The sequence below is a fragment of the Canis lupus genome, chromosome 28 (genome assembly GCF_048164855.1).
Source record: "Canis lupus baileyi chromosome 28, mCanLup2.hap1, whole genome shotgun sequence".
Classification (NCBI taxonomy): Eukaryota; Metazoa; Chordata; class Mammalia; order Carnivora; family Canidae; genus Canis; species Canis lupus.
This window is the reverse complement of record NC_132865.1, coordinates 5,596,802-5,620,096: the sequence shown is the minus strand read 5'-3', so window position 1 is coordinate 5,620,096 and position 23,295 is coordinate 5,596,802. Positions and strand designations below refer to the sequence as shown.

General features: G+C 39.9%; 1 protein-coding gene across 1 annotated transcript in view; it reads left to right on the top strand.

The window, feature by feature from the left end:
• NECAB1 (N-terminal EF-hand calcium binding protein 1) overlaps nt 1-23,295 on the top strand; it is a 185,932-nt gene that overhangs the window by 76,124 nt on the left and 86,513 nt on the right. The window contains exon 5 of the mRNA XM_072803962.1: nt 14,686-14,783. Within this exon, the coding sequence (XP_072660063.1) occupies nt 14,686-14,783 (98 nt within the window). The remainder of the gene's footprint in view (nt 1-14,685; nt 14,784-23,295) is intronic.

Here is a 23,295-nt window from a genome sequence, read left to right as displayed (position 1 = left end):
CACACCCCGCACAAATTCCCCCTTGTGCATGGGAGGGGTGGCACTTGATCAGTATGGGAAACAGATTTCTTGGACTCTTCCATAGAATCAGTTGGAAGGTCCAGGTAAAACTTGCATTCTGTTGCTTTTACTTAGTTTGTTAATTTATTAAATTATGGACCTAGAAATCAAAATCTATTGAAGTATTATTTTAGTTGAGAAAATCTGTTTTTAAAATTTAATAATAGATCACATAGGCATATAAGCTGGAATGTCCGTCTCTCTCTTTCTTTCTCCCTCTCCTTTTCCCTTAGTCTCCGCTGCTAACTGCTTGGAGCATATCCTTCCAGATATTTTTATTCCTACCTTGACATCGACACATACGCCTTGATAGAGAATTTTTCCAACAGTGAGGTCACACTATACCATCAGTACAGCTGCACACTGTTCCTTGTATTAAAAAGGCTCTAAGTGTGTTGCATTTACCTTAGTTTTTTCAATCCAATCCCTTTTGTGGATTTTCAGGCTGTTTCCAGCTTTTTGCTTGGACAAACAGTACTGGAGTAAATATCCTTGTTTGTATTATCTTCATACTCTCGTATGCGTAGTCCTGTGTGGTTAGATGCCTATAGGTGTGATTTCGTGGCCAGAGGTTCTTCGGTTTGCACGCCCACCAGCAGTGTTTAGGCGTGCCACTCTTGGCGTGATTAGGAAGGCCTTCCCAAATGGCAGCTTTCGGCTGGATCTTATCAATCCAGTACATAACCCAGTTACATTAGGTGTAGAGTTTGAACTCTGGCTTTGAGTCTTCGGTTTTCTGTTCATTCCATCTTCAGCTGTGATCTTAAATCTATCAGGAGGAAAAATATTACTTTCCCGACTCGACCTAGTTTTTTTTTTTTTTAAAGATTTTATTTATTTATTCATGAGAGACACAGAGAGAGAGGCAGAGACACAGGCAGAGGGAGAAGCAGGCCCCACGCAGGGAGCCCAACGTGGGACTCGATCCCTTCACCCGAGATCACACCCTGAGCTGAAGGCAGACGCTCTACCACTGAGCCCCCCAGGCGTCCCACCACTGAGCCACCCAGGTGTCCCTCGATCCAGTTTTCAACTATTGTGATAAACCTTACTCCTTTTTAACTGAACTATTTTGCAAATCTTGAACTTGGCAGCTAAGTATTTTGAGATACTTAGAGATGGATGAAGAATAATTGCGATGAAAGTTCGTGTAGCTAGAGTGCTGATCTGAAAGCATTTCTCCAAGAAAGCTCTGTGAGCAAAGTCAGGCACATTCAATATTCTACTTTCTCATCTAGTTGCTGTCTACCAAATATTTTTTTTTAATTTGCTTACAAGTAAGATCTATAAAAACTGAGGGTGCAGGACACTCCAAGGGGAGGACAAGTAGGTAAGCTTTATATGTAAGATTCCTTTTAGTAACTGTGTCCTGAGTGTCCCTGGTCAGACCCCAGAAGAACACCGGCTTGCTTTGCCCCAGCCTGGGCAGTTTTGAGGGACCTGTGCCAGCCAGAAAATCACAAGTCACTATTCCTCTTCCATACTATTAGAGCTGTGGCTATCTGGCACATTCATAAAATCACCAAAAAAGAAGGGCACTGCTTGGGATGCTCAGTCAGGTAAGCATCTGTCTCCTAACCTCAGCTCAGGACTTGATCTCAGGGTTGTGAGCTCCAGCCCTGCACTGGGCTCCATGCTGGCAGTGGAGCCTACTTAAAAAAAAAAAAAAAAAAAAAAAGTCACCAAAAAAGATGTAAAACACTTTGCATGACACTGATACGCATTCTCTCAAAATGACCCTTGTCCTTAGATTCCCAACTGGTGCACCATCAGAGCATGGGTTCTTCCCACCTCTCCAGTCTCCCTCACCTCAGTATTTTCCTCTTGGTCTAGTAGACTTCTCGGGAACCTATAGCAAGATACACACCATAGATGTCGTCTAAACTCCTAAGAATGCTTTGTGAGATCAGCTCCCAGGGTGGCCTGGGCGGAGGGTATGGGGCTGTGGTTCGGACTTGAAATTCTTAGAACTTCAAACTTGAGAACACGACCACCTGGAGCATTAAGATGCAGAACCGGAAAACAAAACTCGGTGATGCGCCACCACCAGTCAAGTACAGCAGGGAAGGGAGAATCTAACCTTCAGGCAGCATATTATTAGCGAAGACACTGCATTGAACCTCCGCGAGGAGATAATTTGCTTTCTGATAGATAACTTGTCGAATACGTCTGTCTGTAAACCGTGCTCTATTCTCTTAGAGGACAATGTTTTTAGACTCTTAGAATCTTTCCAAGATTCTTCGCTTCAACTGATGAGAATGGGCTGTCACGCATCTCCGTGTGCGCTGTACGATTCTGTGTGCTCCTGCCCGTGGAACTCACGTGCAGGTTTCAATAAAAGCGCATCACTTCTCCAGGAAATCTACTCTAGTTATTGGAGGAAAGAGTTTTTGCTTTTTTACCCATGGAACCATGCAGCTCTTTTTTATTGTCTTTTGATACTATAACAAATCCTATTATAGATTTAAAAAAAAAGAAGTATCCTACAAGCAAAAGAGGTAAAAAGAGTTCCACATAAAATGGATTTTGGGGGGGACTGTCCTGAGACCATGCATATATTCAGCATTTTATGCTCCATAGAGACTGAGTTGAAGGGATAGAGGTCACCCTGTGTGTGTGGGGGGTGTCCCCATCTTCATGCCTCTTCTGCTTTACTCTGACCCTTTGGGGCACATGTGAAGTGCAGCTCTAAGTCCAGGCCACAGAGGAAGGTTACATCTGGAGAATGAGGTGTGTTCTGGGGTCCTGGACCCTTTCTCTGGAAGGATCAGAGTTGTCCTGGCTCTTGTGGTCCGCCTCAGACCCTGAACTTAGAGATATGTTGTTAGAAAAGAGGAAAGGAGCCCGAGTGCAGAGGGCTGCAGGATAGAGGCTGCCCAGATGGCCTCAGTGTGACCCCAGCAGCTGGAACCCGCCTCAGATGCGAGCCCTGGATGTGCCTCTGAATGGGATAATCTTTGGGGTTTGTGAGTGACAGGACGGTTCCCACCTTTGGGTTCCTTCCTCACTCATTTCTGCTGCTTTGGAGCTCCTGCTCTGCACTACTAACCACCCAGGCCTGCACACTCAGGCCCCCCCAGGCTGGTGCTCCCCTTCTTACCCACAGTCTGTAATGACCAGCACCCTTTCTGCGTGGTAGCTGCCTTCAGCTCTCACATCCAGTCTCAGGCCCAGCCCCATGTGCTGCAGTCCCAGGTCTCTATCCCAGTCACCTCTACCTCCATCGCTGCCCTGACTTCACCTTCTCCCTCCTGCCTGGAATTTTACATGGTCTCCCCTCTGGCCCTGTGGCTTGAGTGTCTCTCGATGGGCCACGCTGTCAACAAACTAGAGTTCTAATGAACCAGTATTTATTCTGGATCTTTCTTTCTCTCTAATGCTGTGATTTGCCCAGCTCACCCTGGAATTGTGATCCAAATGAGACACTTGGGCACAGTAACAGGGATAAAACAGTCCAAGCTCAGTCACTTGCAAAGCTATCACTGGTCTTCTTTTCCCGCCTATCACATCTTCGGGTATGTAGATAATACTGCTGAAATTTCAAGTTCCTACCTATCCTCACCTCAGCTTCTGCATGATGCAGGGTCCTTGTTCTGTGATGAAATCACTCCTGACAGTTGATGGTGCTCTTGTCTCTCCTCATGGTGTGTCGTCAACATTCCCAGGCTTTCCACAGCATGTCCAGGATAGCCTTGCTCATAAGAATATTGGAAGATAAAAAAAATGAGTGGGAAATCTCAGAAAGGGAGACAAAACATGAGAGACTCCTAACTCTGGGAAACGAACTAGGGGTGGTGGAAGGGGGAGGTGGGCGGGGGGTGGGGGTGACTGGGTGACGGGTACCGAGGGGGGCACTTGATGGGATGAGCACTGGGTGTTATGCTATATGTTGGCAAGTTGAACACCAATAAAAAATAAATTAATAATAAAAAAAAGAATATTGGAAGATATCACTCTACTTTCCAAAATTGTCCCGTGGCTTCCCATTGCCTGTAGTGATTCTCAGATTTATTTCAGGTCCTAATCCATCCTGGCATGTCTATAAAACGTGGTGATTCCTTGGCCTTAACCCAAAGATTCCGATTCAGTGATGAGACCTCAGTCTTCCTTTCTAATGAGCATTCTAGGGCAATGCTTCTCAAACTTAAATGTGCCAAAAAAAAAAAAAAGCAAAACCAAAACAACAACAACAACAAAAAAACTTAAATGTGCCTACAAATCACCTAGGGGCTTAATAAAATGAAGAATGTGACTCAGTGTAGGTCTGAGGTGGGCTTGAGATGCTACATTCTTTTTTGTTTTGTTTTGTTTTTAGACTTATTTTAGAAAGAGAGTGTGAGACTGAAGAGGGGGAGGGGGGGAGGGAGAGAGAATCCCAAGCAGAGCACAGAGCCTGATGCAAAGCCAAGTTCGATCCCAGATCCCTGAGATCATGACCTGAGCCAAAATGAGGAGTCTAAGCCACCAGGGCGTCCCGAGGTGCTACATTCTAACAAGTTCCCAGGTCATACTGATGCTGCTGGCCCAGACCACAGCTGGCGCATTGAGGCTTAAGAATTCTCTACCGGATTCTGATGCGGATGGTCTGAAATACTGACCTAGACTTGAGGATAAATTTAGAGCACTAGCAAGGCCTACTTGCAACCTGTCCAGCTTCCTCTCTCATCACTGATTTTTGGCATCCTGCTTCCTTGCCACCCCTTCTCCTCAAATATGTTTCAGTCCTGTCCTGTATGTCCCAGCAAGGCTGACCTATACGTGTTCCTGCAAATATGGTAAGAGATCACCTGCTTGCCTGCTGCTGTTTACCCTTTCTCTGGTTATCCAGAAGATTAAGTCCTGTTCATCAGTTAATCCAGGCCTTGTCATGCCTGCTCTGTGGAGCTGTCTCTGACTCCCTGCAGGGGACTTCAGCATTCTTTGACCTATACTTTTTTTTTGGGGGGGGGGGGGTTGGGGGGGAAGGTGATTATCTGAACATATCTCTTTCACAGTAGGGTACTGCAATAAGGGATTTAATTGAGATCTAGTTGACCTAACCTTAATTTCAGGTATAGAGTAATGACTTGAGAACTGTTCATATTGTGAAATGATCACTACAGTAAGTCTAATTACCGTGCATCACTCCACACAGTTTTTCGGTCTTGTATTGAGAACTGTAAGATCTAGTCTCTTAGCAAATTCCAAATACATTATACAGTATTATTAACTATCGTCACTGAGTTGCACATTACATCCCCATGACTTATTTTGTAACTGGAAATTTGTACCTTTTGGCCACCATCATTTATTTCACCCACCTAGCAATCTATTTTCTAGAAGTATCTGTATCTAGAAGTTTTATTATTATTTTTTCAATTTCACAAACAAGTTGAGACTGTGTTTGTCTTTCTCTGACTTACTTCACTTAGCAGAATGCCCTCGAGTTCTATCCATGTTATCATATATGGCAAGATTTCTATCTTTTCATGACTGAATAATATTCTACTGTGTATATATAACTACATTTTCTTCACTGTTATCCATCGACGGACACTTATGTTATTTCCATGTCGTGGCTGTCATAAATAATGGTGTTATGAACATGGAGGTATATATATATATTTTTTTTTTAAATTAGTGGGGAGTCTTTTGTTTTTAAGATTTTTTAAATTTATTTGACAGAGAGCACAAGTAGCACAGTGGCAGGCAGAGAGATGGGGGAAGCAGGTTCCCCTACTGAGCAGAGGGCCCAATGCGGGGCTTGATCCCAGAACCCTGAGATCATGACCTGAGCCACCCAGGTGCCTTATGAGTTGGTGTTTTTGTTTCCTTTGGGCAAATACCCAGAGGTGGAATTGTTGGGAGGTACTGTAGTTCTATTTATAGCTTTTGGGGAACCTTCATACCGTTTTCTGTATTGAAAATATACAATTTACATTCCCATCAACAGTGCGCGAGGGTTCCCTTTTCTCCACGTTTTCACCAACACTTACTACCATCCTGCTGATAATCCACATTCCAACAGCTGTTATCTCGTTGTGATTTGGATTTGCAGTTCTTTGATGATTAGCTGTGTTGAACACCTTCTCATGTACCTGTTTGCCATGTGTATGTCTTCTTTGGGAAAATGTCTAATCCTCTGCTTATTTTTGTTTTTTTGTTTTTGCTGTTGTATTGTAGGATTTCTTTATATATTTTGAATATTAACCACTTAACCAGATGTATAATTTGCAGATACCTTCTCCTATTCAGTAGGTTGTGTTTTCATTTTGTTTTTGTTTGCTTTGCAGGAGCTTTTTAGTCTGATGTAGTCCTACGTGTTTATTTATAATTTGTTGCCTTTCTGTGAGTGTCAAATCAAAAAAAAAAAAATCACTGCCAAGACTGATATCAAGGAACTTGCCATGTTTTCTTCTTGGGGTTATATGGTATCAGATCTTAAATCTAAATCTCTAACCCAGTTTAAGTTGATTTTTGTGTATGGTGAAAGATAGCATTGGTTTCTTTTCTTTTGCACGTAGCTGTCCAGGTTTTCTAGCACCATTTGTTAAAAAGACTGCCCTTTCCCCATTATATGTATTGGCTCCTTTGTCATAAACTAATTGGCCATATATGCATGGGTTTATTTCTGGGCTGTTTTGTTCTGTTGATCTGTGCATCTCTTTTTATGCCAGTAACATACTGTTTTGATTACCAAAGTTTGTGATAGAATGTCCAACTGAGAAGCGTGATGCCCTCCAGCTTTGTTCTTCTTTCTCAAAATTTTGCTCTTTGGGACCTTTTGTAGTTCTGTACACGTGTTAGGGTAGTTTTTTCTACTTCCAAAAAATGCCATTGGAATTTTGATAGGGTTTGCAGTGAATCTGTAGATTGCTTTAGATAATATTGTTAAAACGTCCATATGTTCCAGTCCATGAGCACAGACTTACTGGTCTTCAATCTCTTTCATCAATGTCTTCCTACATTATAGATTGTGTGCAGATTTTTCATCTCCTTGGTTAAACTTATTCTTTAAATGCAATCATAAATGGAATTTTTATTTCTTTCTAAGGAGTTCATTATTGTACAGAAATGCATCTGATTTTTATATATTACTGGTTTCGTACCTTTAATTTTACTGAATTTGTTTATTCTAACAATTTTTTTGGTAGAGTCTTTAGAGTTTTCTATATATAATATTCTGTCAAATAGTGACAGTTACCTTTCCTTTCTGATTTGAATGACTTTTCGTTTTCTTGCCTAATTGCCTTGGCTAAGACTTCAGTACAGTGTTGAATAAAGTGGTCTTATCTTCTTTCTGCTCTTACGGGGAGAGTTTTGACTTTTCAACATTGGTACGATGTTAACTGTGGGCTTATCACATTTGTCATCTATTATGTTAAGATATATTCCCTCTGTACACAGTGAGACTTTTTTTTTTTTTATCATGACTGGGCATGAATTTTGTTAAATGCCTGATTGATTTTTATGGATGTTGAACTATCCCTGCATCTCTGGAAAAAATCCCACATGGTATATGATCCTTTTAATGTAATGTTGATTTCAGTTAGCTAATAATTTGGGGGATTTTTTTTTCTTTATAATATTTTTATTTTTATTTTTTTAAAGATTTATTTTTATTTTTATTTTTTTAATAAATTTATCTTTTATTGGCATTCAGTTTGCCAGCATATAGAATAACACCCAGTGCTCATCCCATCAAGCGCCTCCCTCAGTGTCCTTCACCCAGTCATTCCCACCCCCTGCCCACCTCCCTTTCTACCACCCCTTGTTCGTTTCCCAGAGTTAGGAGTCTCTCATGTTCTGTCTCCCTTTCTGATGTTTCCCACTCATTTTTTCTCCTTTCAATTTGGGGGAATTTTTGCATCTGTGTTCATCAGGGACACTAGCCTGTAGTTTTATTGTAGCGTCCTTTTCAGGTTATCCTCCTCCCTGGTAGGAGGATAATATGGCCTTATGAAATGAGTTTGGAAATATTCCTTCCTCTTCACCCCTCCCCCCCATGTTTTGTTTTGAAGAATTTGAAAAGGATTGGTACTGTTCTTTAAATGCTTGATAGAATTCACCAGTGAAGCCATCTGGTCCTGGACTTCTGCTTGGGAGGTTTTTGATTACTGAATCAATTTTCTTACCAATAATTGGTCTATATTCAAATTTCTATTTTGTCATGAGTCAGCCTTTGTAGGTTATGTATTACTCTTCTACGAATTTATCCATTTCTTTTAGGTTATCCAGTTTAATGGTATAGTTGCTTATAGTAGCTCCTTTTGATCCTTTATATTTCTGTTGTATCTGTTGTTAATGTCTTTTTCATTTCTGATATTTTGCCCCTTCTTTTTTTTTTCTTGGTGAATCTAGATAATGTTTGTCAATTTTATTTATCTTTCAAAAAACCAGCTCTTATTCATTGATTTTTATTGTCTTTAAGGTCTCTATTTCATTTATGTATGCTGTGATTTTCCTTAATACCTTCATTCTACTTACTTTGTGCTCCAGTTCTTTTCTAGTTCCTTGAGGTACAAAAGTTGGTTATTTATTTGAGGTCTTTCTTGTTTCTTGATGTAGGTAGGCATTTAGCTCTATGAACTTCTCTTTTAGAACTGCTTTTGGAGTATTCCCTAAGTTTTGGTATATCGTATTTTTACTTTTATTTGTCTCAGGGTATTATTGGCATTCTTTTAATTTCTTTGATTCAGGGAGCATGTAGTTGTTCAGGAGCATATAGTTTACTCTCCACATATTTGTAAATTTTCATTTTCATCTTGTAACTGATTTCTAGTTTTATACCATTGTGATCAGATAAGATGCTTGATATAATTTCAGTCTTCTTAAATTTATTAAGACTTATCTTGTGGCATAACATAGGATCTATCCAGTGGAATCTTCCTTGTGTACTTGAGAAGAATTTGTATTCTGTTGCTTTTGGATGGAATGGTCTTTGTGTGCGTGTATGTATGTATATATGCATGTAAGTATGTGTACGTGTATATACATAGTCCATCTGGTCTAATGTGTCATTTAAGAATATTGTTTCTTTATTGATTTTTCTGCCTGAATGGTCTATTGATGTAGGTAGCATATTAAAGTCCCTTACTATTATTACATTCCTGTTTCTCTCTTGAAGTCTGTTAATATATGCCTTATATATTTATGTGCTCCTATGTTTTGTGAGTGTATGTGTATATATATATATATATATATACACACACACACAAATTATATACAAATATATATTTACAAATGTAATATTCTTTTGGTGGCTTTGACCCCTTATCATTACATAATAACCTTCTTTGTCTCTTTTTATAATCTTTGTCTTAAATTCTATTTTATCTAATATACGTATAGTTACTCCAGCTTTCTTTTGGTTTTTACTTGCATGGAATATATTTTTCTATCTCTTCACTTTCAGTCTGTGTCCTTATATCCTAAACGAGTCTCTATTTTTAATCCATCTATCCACTCTGTCTTTTGATTGGAGAATTTAGTCCATTTATATTTAAAGTAAGTATTGATTCATACGTATTTATGTATTATTGATTGTTTCCTGGCTGTTTTGTAGTTCTCTTTCCTCTGTTCCTTTCTTTTCATCTTGTTTTATTCCTTTGTGATTTGATGTTTTTCTGTGGTGATATAGTTTAGTTTTTTCTCTTTGTGTGTGTGTGTCTGTGTGTGTCTAGCTACTATAAGGTTTTGCTTTGTGGTTCCCATGAGGCTTCCACAAAATAATTTATAACTGGTTTAACTTGATAACAACTGAAGTTGGAACACATTCTAAAGCTCTATATTTTTACCTCCTTACCCCTGTGAAACCTTTTTTAGATGTCACAATTTACAGATTTTTATCTTGTGTATACAGTAACAATTTATTATAGTTATCATTATATGAATACTTTTGTCTTTTAACCTTCATACTAGCTTTATAAATGATTAACTCACTACCTTTACAACATTAGATTATTCTGAATTTTACTACACATTTACTTTTACCAGTGAGATATACACTTTTGAATGTGTTCCTGTTAAGTAGTACCCTTTTGTTTCAGATTAAAGAAGTTCTTTTAACAGTTTTTGTAAGGCTGGTCTAGTGGTGATGAACTCCTTTTGCTTTTACTGCTCTGGAGTACTGTTTATTTCTCTAATTCGGAAGGACAGCTTGCTGGGTAGGGTATGGTTGATTGGCAGTGTTTTTGAATATAATCATGCCACTTTTTTCTGGACTGCAAAGTTTCTGCTGAAAATCTACTGATAGGGGTTCCTTTGTACCTAACAAGTCATCTGTCTTTTGCTGTTTATTTATTTTTTATTTATTTTTTTTAAAGATTTTATTTATTCATGAGAGAGACACACACAGAGAAAGAAAGAGAGAGGCAGAGACATAGGCAGAAGGAGAAGCAGGCTCCATGGAGGAAGCCTGATGTGGGACTCAATCCCAGGACTCCGGGATCATGCCCTGAGCCAAAGGCAGATGCTCAACCGCCGAACCACCCAGGCATCCCACTCTTGCTGCTTTTTAGATTCTTTCCTTGCCTTAACTTTTGACAGTTTAATTATAATGTGTCTTGGTGCGGTTCCCTGTGGTTTTACTTGGGTGGGAACTTTATGGGCTTCCTGGATCTGTATGTCTATTTCCTCCCCCCAGGTTAGAGAAGTTTTCAGTCATTATTTTTACAAACAAGATTTTTTTTCTGCTCCTTTCTCTCTTCTCCTTTTGAGACCCCTATAATGTGAATGTTGGTCTAGTTGATGATGTCCTATAAGTCTCTTAAGCTCTCCTGACTTTTTTTCTTTCCTTTTTCTTTTTGCTGCTTTGATTAGATAAGTTTGACTGCCTTCCTTTCTTCTGCTTCATTTAGTCTGCTTTTGAAGTCCTATGTTGTGCTTTTCACTTTAGTTTTTGCATTCTTCAATACTGTGACTACTGTTTGGTGCTTTGTATATTTTTGAAATTCTGACTTTATTTACTTCCAAGTTTGGCAGTTTTTTTTTTTTTGGCAGTTATTTTTATAACCATTATTTTGAACTCTTTTTTAAGGTAAATCACTAATCTCTATTAAAGTCTTTTTTTTTTCCCCTAAATTATTACCTTATTCTTTTGTTTAGTACATATTCCTCTGTTTCATCTTTCTTTTTTTCTCTCTAAGTTGATTTCTGTGTATTATTTAAAATGATCACCTCTTCCAGTCTTGAAAGAATGTTCTTATATGAGAGATGTACCTTATCTTTCAGCCTTTCCCTAGCTCTTGGTTGTCTTCAAATCTTGTTCAAGTAGCCTGCTTTATTCTAGTGGTTCCCAGTAACTGAGGGTGTGCCAAGTCAGGTCAGTGTCTCAGAGGGGAAGATCTTAGTTAGCATCCACAGTTACCCTGATTGGAAGCTAGACCCTCAGGCAACAGCTTTTAAAGTATGCAAATATACTTCTTTTAGGGAAAGTCTGGGTGACAGTTATTTCTTTCTGCTCCCTCTGCACTGATCCCTGGGTGATAGCCACTTAGAAGCATTTCTTCCTTTGCTATTATCCTGTCGTGCTCATAAACACAAGCCCTGCTGATCATCAAGTAGACTATCAAGGCTCAGCAACAGCCCAGAAAGCTGGGATGCCAGATGTGTACATAAGCTCCTTTAAAGACACCAATGATCTGGGTAGGGCCAAGAGGAAGCACATAGATGGTGATGTCTGCCTCCCCAGTCTCTAGAGAGGATTAATGTTGGTCCCTAGATATATGTTCCTTACAAGCCTACCTCTCATGCCATAGCTCTGAAGATAAGCTAGTGGGATTTTTTCTCAGTAAGACTATGGGTGTGATCAGTCTGCCATTTCTGTGCTATTCTATGGGGTTGGGGGGTACCTGGTTAAGAACTCTTTCTCCGTAGTCCTATGGGGCCCATAAATGTAAGCCCCCTGGCCACCAGAGCAAAGCAATCAAGGGATGTCCCCTGCTTTGCCCTGTACTTTGATTGCATTTTTGTACCCGGTTCTTGAACCATTGTCTGGAACAATGATCATGTGTATAGCAGTTGTTTGTTGGAATACTTACTTCTCCTACCTGGTTGTAGGTTCCTTAAAATTTCTGTCTTCTTTGTATTCTAAGCTCCTAGTATAACCTATATGGCACACAGAAGGCACTAAGTGCCTGGATGACTAAATGACTAAACCTTCACCATCATGAAGTGGAGCGTGTGGATTCTCTTTTATATATGTTAAATGTTGGTGGCTCATTGGAGCTCTAGTTGCCCTTGTAAATGACTGTTGGTAGATTGTAAAACAATTTGAATGACACTGACCCACACCACCTCAAAATAGTTCTTATTCTTAAACTCCTATCCAGGGCTTGGGTATTGTAGTTCTCTCTATTCGAGTTATTTTCTTTGTGTGCTAGTATATTGCTTGGGGAGTAATTTTTTTTTTCTCTTGACTCCTTTGATAATTGAGATGAATGAGTAGACGAATAAAGAAAGGAAGGAAGGGGGCAGCCCGGGCTCAGTGGTTTAGTGCTGTCTTCAGCCCAGGGCCTGATCCTGCAGACCTGGGATCGAGTCCCACGTCAGGCTCCCTGCGTGGAGCCTGCTTTCCCTCTGCCTGTGTCTCTGCCTCTCTCACTCTCTCTCTGTCTCATGAATAAATAAAATCTTAAAAAAAAAAATGAAAGGAAGGAAGGAAGTCAGGAAGGTAGGCAGGCAGGCTAGATAGGTGTCAGCCTGGAAACCTCATTGTCTTCTCATGCTCTTTATCAGCACGTACCTTCATAAACTTGATTTCACAGCAGAGAGGAAATTTATATTCTCTCCAGGACACCTTCATTGATTAAGCCAGGTATTTTATGACAATATTTTAAAAGGCTGTGTTCCTTCTTTTATTTTTTTAACCTTGACTTTTAAGCACAAAATTCTATTTTTCACTTAATATATTTCTGTGATGGGGATTTTATTTGTTTTCTAATTTTTATTTTTTAAAAAATTTTATTTATTTATTCATGAGAGACACAGAGAGAGGCAGAGGGAGAAGCAGGCTCCATGCAGGGAGCCCGATGTGGGACTCGATCCCAGGATCCCGGGATCACACCCTGAGCTGAAGGCAGGTGCTTAACCACTGAGCCACGCAGGCATCCCTGAGTGATGGGGATTTTAAATGCAAACAGGCAGTCTTTTTTTGAGTCTTTGTATATATTAAAATTTTGCTAATAATTTTGTTTCCAGTATTCTTTATACATTTTGCTTGTTTCAATTTAGTGTGGATTTTATTCTGCTAATTATTTTTGTCAGTTAATATTCTGGAGCCACATTAACTGCTTGCTAGTTCACAACAATTTTGTTCACAGGAACTTCATTTATTCTGAATAATGGCAACAAGGTGGGACATGTTGGTCAACACTCAAAATCAGTATGAGAGCCAAGAATTAAAATCTTATTGTCAAGCAGGTATTTAAGGAATATCTGCTTCCTTATTTGTTTTCCAACTAATCCCTTCCTGAAAGAACCCTTATGTGGGATAATTTGTAACACACATTTTTTAAGGAATGCATAATCAGGAAAGCATTTACTTTTTGTCAAAAATATGCCATGCATTTTTAATCCATGTGTACACAAATTATAATTTGACAGCCGTAATCTAGAATTGATTTATTGCTCTCCTGTGTTTATTTTTCTTCTCAGATGATTTCTGTACATTTACTAATAAATCATTCGGTGGTGCTTCCCATTTGTTATTAAGATCAATGTCAGCAAATAATTCCATCTTGAGCATTAATTTAAAGATTCGATAAAACATACTGAAATTTATCTCAGTGATCTCAAATAGCTTTATGTTGATTTTTCTTACCATTCAACTTGATGACATAAATACTTTTGGCACATTAAAGAGAGACAGTAATAAGCTATAGCTCATTCAAAGATGAGTTCATAGGAATGGTGAGGTCTTATGATTTTCTAGTGACTGAAAGCTCTAGATCTTTTCAATATAGACTTCCTATGAATTTTGGTTAGGCTAGATCTCAAATTTCAGAAATATATAGATTTCTGTAAGTAAATATGAGGCTTTGCATTTATCTTGCCTATACTTCAGCTTGTTTGGGAATAGTCTATATTCCATACTCCTAATCCTAACATCCAATGTATTTTATTTCTGCCAGTTGAAAATGTGATAAAAATCCTTTTAGCTCTGCCCAGATTGTTGGAAAAAAATTAAATCATGATAGGGAAAGTTACATGGGAGGTGCTAAGGGGGTCATCCTTGTGTCTTGCAGCATTATTAATTTTAACCATGATGAGGAGAGCTTACCTTCTTAAATGTCTCCCAGGAGAAACAATAAAATATAGTTTAATTTTTTACTGAAGTTACTTTTTTAATGAGTGCTATAATAATATGTTGTTGAGAACAAATTTTTATTGTTCACAGATCCAGATTCCTTTTTTCCCCTATTTTTGTACGGAAGAGCATTTCTGCAAGGATAATTTTAACTATTCAGTTTTTTTTTAATGAAATGAGTATATTGGCACCCTAGTCTCTTTTGAAAACCTTCCAGTTTTCACTTACAGCATTTTATTTGTTTTACTCATTTGTGGAATAAATCACCAGTAGATTTTATTGTTATTTTATGATACCTAAATGCAAACATGAATTTTTTTCAATATCTCTACTTTCAGAATATTTTTCCCAGCACTTGGGCGAATATGAGAATGTACTTGCAGCACTTGAAGACCTAAATCTCTCCATCCTGAAGGCAATGGGCAAAACAAAAAAAGTAAGATGTTGGAGTTTATTTTCTGTAAATCTCTTCTTTGAAATAATTTTCTTGAAAATCCTGCTTATTCCTAATCTGTCCTATACATTGGTTTTTATAACCTACTTTCTCAATATGAGATGAGCTATTGTAGCCATTCACAATACAATAACAAAATACTAGGTGCCAGAACCTGTGCTCTTTGCTGAGGATACAAAGAGCTGCTCCATCAGCTCGTGCTCTGGGCGTGAGAAAAGTGTGAAAACATGCAACTGTAGTGCAGCACCACAGAGGGAGGCACAGGATGGGACACCGGACTCCTGCTGGATGAGATGACACCTGAGCAATTACAGATGATGTCATGGCTAGGGAAAGGTAAAACATGCATGGAATGGCCCGTACAGAGGCCCTGCATTGGAAGGGGGTGGGGCAAGCACAGGGTGTTCAAGTACAGATAGTCTATAGGGTTAAAGTCTCAAATGCCCAAGAGCAGCATCATGAGACATGAAACGTGGTAGAGGGGGGCTGTGCCTTTCATGATGTTGCTGTGGAACATGAAGATTTAGACGTGTATCCTAGTTGCAAATAAATCAGCCACATTTTCAGCAAAGATATGGACATTCATGCAGCCTTTTGAAAAGACCATATAAGAATTTGGGATTAGGGTGGAGAATGTGGGGAATAGAATTAGGAAGGTGAGTGAGGAGGCTAGTTCACTAACTTAGGTGGGAGATGTTGGTAGTTTAAAGGTACTGGAAGAAGATACGGAGAAAAGGAAATTTAATTGTACGTCAACCTGAGAGCCTACCAGTAAACCATGGAGAAGGAATGAATATGGGGGATGGGAGAAGGACATGTCCAGGGTGAATCCTGGTTTTTAGCTTGTATGCCTAGACAATAGACTGCAAGACCAGGTCTAGGCGGGTAAGAATATAAGTTCTCTCGTAGGCCTGTAGAATCTAAGCTGTTTTGGGGAAATTAAGGAAGCCCAAGTATATCATTAGATACATAGATCTGTGTCTGAGAGGTAAAGTCTAGATTGGACATATGTTTGTGAATTGTTAATACTTAGGCAAAGAACTTGAACGACATAATCTACAGAGAGACTATATAGCAAAAAAAATAAATAAATAAAAAACTTTGTTTTTTTTAACTATAGGAGAGGATCTAACACTGAGTTTTAAGGAACTTCAACTTTTGTTGGTGGGTGAAGAGAATGAGCCAGCATGAGAATTTGAGGCAGAGAGAGGGAATCTAGAAGACTGTAGTGTCTAGAAGTTGAGGAGAGTGTTCCATGAAGCATCGAGTAGTCCATAGCTTTGACTACTATAGAGGGGTTGAGAGAGGGGACAATGAAATTTCTTGTCTGTAAATCAAGATATTTTAGTATGTGAGGTGCATAACAAGAAATACACATTTTTTAAAAAGATTTTTCTTATTTATTCATGAGAGACACAGAGAGGCAGAGACACAGGCAGAGGAGAAGCAGGCTCCATGCAGGGAGCCTCATGTGGGACTCGATCCTGGAACCCCAGGATCACACCCTGGGCTGCAGGCGGTGCTAAACCACTGAGCCCCCCAGGGATCCCAAGAAATACAGATTTTTATAGCTTACATGGACTTTCCAGATAAAGACAGCAGATTTATGTGTACATCACTGAACTCTGCTTGCTCCTGAAGCCCCCAAAGAAAACGAAAATGAGATTTTTTTTTTTTTTTTTGTGGGGAAGTAGCAAAAATTGTACTGAAAAGCAAATGAACAAATGGTTGCTGGCAGCAGACCTGACACATTTGACTGCTTGACTTGCAGTGGAAAAGCAGAAAGCCACAGCTTGGCTGTTAGAAAGGCTCAGGCCCTTAGTGGCACTAGTTGCCCCTGGAAACGGATGGGAATGAAGGGGCTTAAACAGGTGTGTGTGTGTGTGTGGGGGGGTGTTGTTGGAAATCTGTGATTCCCTGCTCTTCCCTACCCAGCTGAGCAATTGTGTCTTGACCCAGCTGGGAAGAAAACCTAGACTTGGTCCCTGAAAGGGTTAAAGGAGAAGCTCTCTGCCCTGGGGTGGTGTCACCACAACTGAGGGAGAAAATAAAAGTTTAGGAACTAAATGGAAAGACTGCCAGCTATCTTCACCCATTGACCTCCCAGAGTGGTGGCCACTCAGAGGGTTGGCTTCCTGCGGGCAGAGAAAGAGGTTGTCTGGGAGAAATCTTAGCAGTATGACAGGAAGGACCCAGAGCCTCATGGTGGGTGAGCTCAGCCTCTGCTCCCTCTTCTGCCCTTGAATCCTAAAGGCTTGTCCACAGCCCATCCTTAAAGATGCACGTCAGCCAAGGGCCACCAGACTCCTTACAGGAAAGGCGGAGACCAAGACAAACCAAAAAGGAGGGAGGACGAGGGAGGGAAGAAGGGAGGGACACAGTAACACAGGGGGCTGTACAGGAGGATGAAAGCTCCCAGTCTCTTCAGCCTCCTCAGAGCGACAAGAGGAGATCCCGCTTCCCTGAAGAGTAGGATGGCCAACAGAACACTACAGAGCTTTTTGAAATTAAAACAAGAGAGCAGAAATAAAGGCTTAGCAGAATTCTGGGAAATAAAGTTTAGAAAGTCTCCCCAAAAGTAAAGCAGAAAAAAAGTGTGAGAAAATGGGACCATCAGCCTTACTGAGTTGTCCTATATCCAAATAACCAATCCCACAAAGAAAGAACGGGAGAATGGGACCTGAAGACGTTTTCTCTTGATCTGTTAAGAAGGAGTATTTGGAAAGTGCCTAAGATTTAACGCCTTGGGACCTTCCCTTCAGAAATGATAACTTTTGGGAACCTCTGCTTGGCGGGGCTGGCTCCCCCCTCCTCCTCTAGGCCTCCCCTTTAGACCGAGTCCTCAGTGAGGCCTTCTCCGACCGCCTTAGCGAAAGAGGTTCTCTCTGAGTGTCTCCTGTGCCTGCTGGCAGTGATCAGAATGAGTAACCATGTATTTTGTTTTCCTTGTCTGTAAAGAGGGAGAAGGGCAGTACCTTTCTGGGATACACAGAGCCTGATAAAAAGTACCCCAAAATTTATTGATTGGTTAAATAGATTGACTTCTATGGATATTCATAGAGCTCTGAAAGCTAAGTTTACTCCTGGAAGAAAAGTTGCCCTTCCATCCATCTAAGAAGTGTCCAGATATCCCTTAGCGGGAAGGAAAAGCAAGTTACATAATCCTCATTTTTCTCGCAAATTAAACTAAAATCGTGTTCTTTGAATTAATACAGCGAGGCTTTGTGGGATTTAAATCAAGATCCACCTGTTACTTTGGTGTCTCCGGCACAAAACCTACTTCTTAACAACGACCCTTAAAAATGCATTTGATCTGTGTAATCATCTTGCTTAATCAAGGACGAAAAGATTTCGTTTAAATGGTCAAAGATAAAATTAGGCTCTTTGTGCGATAGCTCAAAGATGAGTGAAATGCAGGAGTTTGACAGTTTCTTTTTTTTTTCAAGCCACTGTTGGACTGACTGACATCCTCTCCATACTGTCTAGCACAATGAACCCTTCTGAGTGAGCGATCCAGCATTTCTTTTTGAGAATCTCTCTGTATTTTTACCCAGATGAAAAGTCCTGTCTCGGTAGGGAGGGCTGACTGTTCTAGGCTTTTATGAAAAGTGAAATGCAAGCCGTTGGTGCAGTACATCTGTCTGCTGCGTCAGAGAATGGAGAAAATGGATTCCAGCTGCTTCACTTAAGCCCCAGGAGGTGACTCAGGACGGATGCATTGTTACCTCTGCATCCTTCCTCCTCCTGGTCCCTTAACCTAACCCTTTCTCTAGGTCCCCAGGGGTTACCTGGATGATTGCACTTTGCATATTTTTCCCAAATAAGCACCATAGGTCAAATACTAAGTGGTCATTTGAAAGTAGCTCAAAGGCCAACTCCCTGTCTGGCTTTGGGATGTCACCAAAAAAAATATTATATTTCTCTTTCTACAATGGGGTGAGAAGCTAACGTACGTTGTTAGTATGTAATGTGCTCGTGATCTCAAAACAAATGTAGAATTCTGATGCTGAAGTTCAGATTCATCTTGTGCCATTTACATAAGCATCTACGGAATTCTGGATTCCCTTCAGCCTTTACTGGTAAGGCTCACCAAGGAAATGTTCCTGAGGAAAGTGAAGAGCAGCGTTCTTAAAATAATCCCTTAGGGTGTGAATAATTACTTCACCTTGGCGAGGGAAGCTGGAAAAAAATATCCAAAATTAAAATGTATACATATTTTGTAGTTTTCACCCGGAAGTTATTTTTCAAACAAGGACATTCTATAATCTTCAATTGTTTTAAGAAAAAAAAAAGTAAATAAAAAAAAAATAGACTTGAGTCCTAGCATCGTTGCTTCTGTTTTTCCGTTGCTTCCTAAATCTGGGATCCGTAGACACCTTCTTTTTAATCTTCCCATCTTTCTCTTATATTTAGCATCTGGGCTCCCTGGGCTCTGTATTCCTTTCACTTGTTAAAACTCATCTTTTTTTTTTTTTTCATTTTTGAGAAAAGCCAGTGTGTGTGTGTGTGTGTGTGTGTGTGTGTGTGTTCTTCTGTGAAGAAGAAATCGCAGTAGGTCTCGGAATTCCTGTCTAGGGAAACCATCACTAATTACTACAGTTTTATGTAGAATTTATCATTAAAAACAAAAACTTAAAACTGTAGGTGCTGAAATAGTCCCATGTGCGGAATAGTGACAACGCCCTCATAGCTCATAGAAGGCAGACCGATCCTTTTACGTATTCATGAAAATGAAAAATATTCTCGGACTTCATGCTAACCATAGGAAAACAAGTGTATTTGACATCCCATTTGAAATGATGTGTCTAAAAAAAAAAATGAAATGATGTGTCTTTTATGTGAGTGTATTGGGGGAAGAGGAGGTAGAGACTAGAGCCACGGGGAGTAGGAGAAAAGTATCTGGAGGTTGCAAATTTGGCCCAGTAAGAGGGAAGCCCCGTGTGAGGCCTGTGCTTTAGGATCCTCCTTTCAGCCTTGACCAGACTTGTGCTCAGTGCAGGCAAAGAAGAACCCCAGGCCCTTGGAGAGGCCGATGTGTTAAGTCTTCCCTGGTGGGGGGAGACCTGGTTCTCTAGAAGACCCACCTTTCCGTCCTGAAGGAATCTGCCGTATGTGCTGACTCAGAGTAAGGAATCCTGGGCAGAGGAGCTTGCCACCACTGCCTGAAGAGGGAAAGGGCAAAACGGAGGTTAGAGAGCCGACCCAGGTCATGTGAGTATGACTCAGGGGACAATTTAGAGGTGAGAAGAGACCACTTTGAGGTTTACTAGGAGGGCTCAGACGATGGTGCAGGTGATTGAGGTAAGATCATCAGCTGGTGGGTAGGAGGATAAGGAACCCCAGCTCACAGTGAAGCCGAGTCCTTCTCGGGACTTGGATCAGCACCCTCCGGGCAACCACATCAGTATTTCTTCCTAGCCATTGCTGGGACCCTGCCAAACTCTTGGCCGCTGACCTGACTTCCCTGAGCCAAGTTGCCAGACAACAGCTTAGGGCTTGAGTGGCTCTGAACAAAAAAGGAATGAGGAATAACAGTTGATGCCAACTAGAGTGTATATAGTGCCTTGGAGACTTCAGTGTCCTTCGATACGCGTTATTTCATTTATTCTTCATAAGCCCCTGGTGAAGAATGTCAGGCAAATAAAAATATACTCATTTCAAAAATGTGGAAACCGAGTCATAAGGTAGTTAGTTGAGTTACTATCATAAAGTGAGTGAGACTTAAACCCAGTTCTCACTTGAAAATGTTTAATTTAAGGTTTATGTGGTCCCATATGGAACATATTGCAAGTATGCAATTCCAAGTTGTATCATGGCACAAAAAAAAAGGGGTCTTTGAAACGATCGAGCTCCTCGGGGTTTAGTTGTGGATCAGCAAAGGCTGGAGACTTCTATCTTGTATGGTTATTTTTAACTTTGTTGTAGGCAAATGAACAGAGCTTTGTGTAATATGTGAAGAATATATGAAAGACATCATAGAAGCAGATAACTAAATGCTAAAATAATAATTAAACACTAAAATATGTATGGTGTATAAGTAGACTTCTAGGCAAGGAAGCTCATACATTTTGAAATGCATAGTCTGTTGTGATCAGAAGAACCGATGTTAACTAAAAAAGGACGTTACCTGCCATGTCAACTAAAAGATATTTAACTTTTATTTAAAAGGAAGGCTAATGTACTGGAGATCAATAAGCAGAAATATTGGTGGCCTTCTGAGCTCTGGGTAGATTTATAAAGGACCTGAAAGTAGCCAAAATAGGAGCCACCTGATTTTTTTTTCCAAAATAGCTCACTATTCCCACACTATTTCTCCATTTTCTTTCTTTCTTCTTTTTTTTTTTTTTAATTTCATTTACTTATTCATGAGAGACACAGAGAGAGAGAGAGGCAGAGACACAGGCAGAGGGAGAAGCAGGCTCCATGCAGGGAGCCCGATGTGGGACTTGATCCCGGGACCCCAGGAACACACCCTGGGCTGAAGGCGGCGCTAAACCGCTGAGGCAGGCAGGCTGCCCTATTTCTCCATTTTCTTATCCCGCTCACTAAAATGCCACATTTCTCATTTGTTCACTACTTGAGCCTATGCCCAAGCTCATTGTCCTGTTCCACTTATAAAACTATATTGTCTAGTATTATTAACATGTTGTCTTAATTTTTGAATACTTGGGTATATTGAAAGCATGAGAATGCAAATCTACCCTCACTGTTCTTCTCTTCCACAGAGTTGTTTTTTCTGTGTTCCATTTATACATAAGTTTTATAGTTGCTTCCCAATTCTCTGGCAATTTTTATGGATTTACATTAAGTTTGAAATTTTAAGAGAACTGCCATCTTGGTAATATGCCTTCCCATGCAGCTGCATACATCCTTCATTTATCCAAGCTTCCTTTTAGGTCTCATTAAGCTTTTTATGATACTTCATCTAGCTTCAAAACACATCTTGTTAGATCAATTCACAGATATTTTATATTTCTGTTGGTTTTATAAATGGCCCGCCTCTCCATATCCCTAACTTAATATTGGTGGTATAGTGGAAAGTGATTTTTTTCTTTTTTTTTTTTTTGTATATAAATTTGGTAACTGGGCTAGCTGCCATCTAAAGTAGCTACTCTGTGACATATTATTTATCTTCCTTTGCTGATATTATGGGTTCTAGCTTTGAAATCCATTGCCACTTACTGGAAGAACCAAGCCATCCCTCTGTCTCCCGCAGAATCCAACGCTCTACTTAGTCTTTAGCTTTCTGACTCACCTTCTCCCATTTTTTGATCTGAACTTTGAAGGTGCACCTTATGCCTGTTGTTATGTAAGATTTCCGATTCTTCACTGCTGCAAGGCCGTAATAAATGTGACTCTACACTTTAAAACCTTATGTCTTAGAGGAACAAGATAATTTTCCACAATACCAACTGAAACTTTTTAAAAGTTGTCACAAAATACTACAAACTTAAACTTGTAATATATTAACAGGTTCTCCGTTTTTATCAGAGGAGGAAAAAATGAATAATAGAGTTACTAAAAATGTATTTAATTACTGGTGGGTACATCGGGCTGTGAATAAACTTGGCATTCAAAAATGAGAGATCAATGTTTAACTTTAGTGATCAGCTAAAAGTCAGGGAGGAGGTGAGACTTAAGTGAGCCTCAACTTAAGGGGCAGGATTTTAAGAGAGAAGGAAGAGAGAAGGGCCTATAGGTATCAGCCCTTCTTTGACCTTGTAAGTGGGTAGTTGGGGACTGGTTCTGTCAGAGGCCCTCAGTCGTGTTCAGAAGAGGCTATGGTTTATCAGTGGTCAGGGTCAGGTCACACTGCCTACAGTTTGTCACTTTTCACCTTATTTACTGTTTCTTGAATGAGTGTAAAAAAATCAAGGGGTGATCCTGCAAATCATCTTGACAAGACTTAAAAAAAAAATCCAACAAATTTCTAGATAGGTGTCAGAGACCCCAGGTAAATTTCCAATATAACCCTGAATCCACAGGGATCCCTACAAATACTTTTTTTTTTCAGGATCACTTTCTATTTTCAGATAATCCTCCCAACCCCGCTCCCTTTTCCCACCCCAACCAGAAATAAGTTATAGTAAGAAATTATTGCATTGTGTGTCATGTACCTATGGTTTTGAATAGCTGTTTATCTTCTTATGGAAATCTTTTTAAAATTCATCTTTCTTAGATTGCTGGCTGGTATGCTTAATTTCTAACAAATTGGGAGTGAAGTATCTGCCTAACGAAGTACAAAATACACTATTTAAATAGAAAAGCTAGTTTATTTGGCCTCAGGATAAGTTCTGAACTACAGTTGTCTTCATGAGGCTATAGCCCTGTCTCTAAAGGACTGATCTTTGTTCAAAGCTAAATAAGGGAAGGAGACCTCCATGCAGACATATCTAGGGGGATACACAGCATAGCATGTGATTCTTCTGTCATGAGAATCAAATCTGAAAAGCCTCATTTCTTTTGCCTGAAGTGGAAAAGTGCAGAGGGAGAG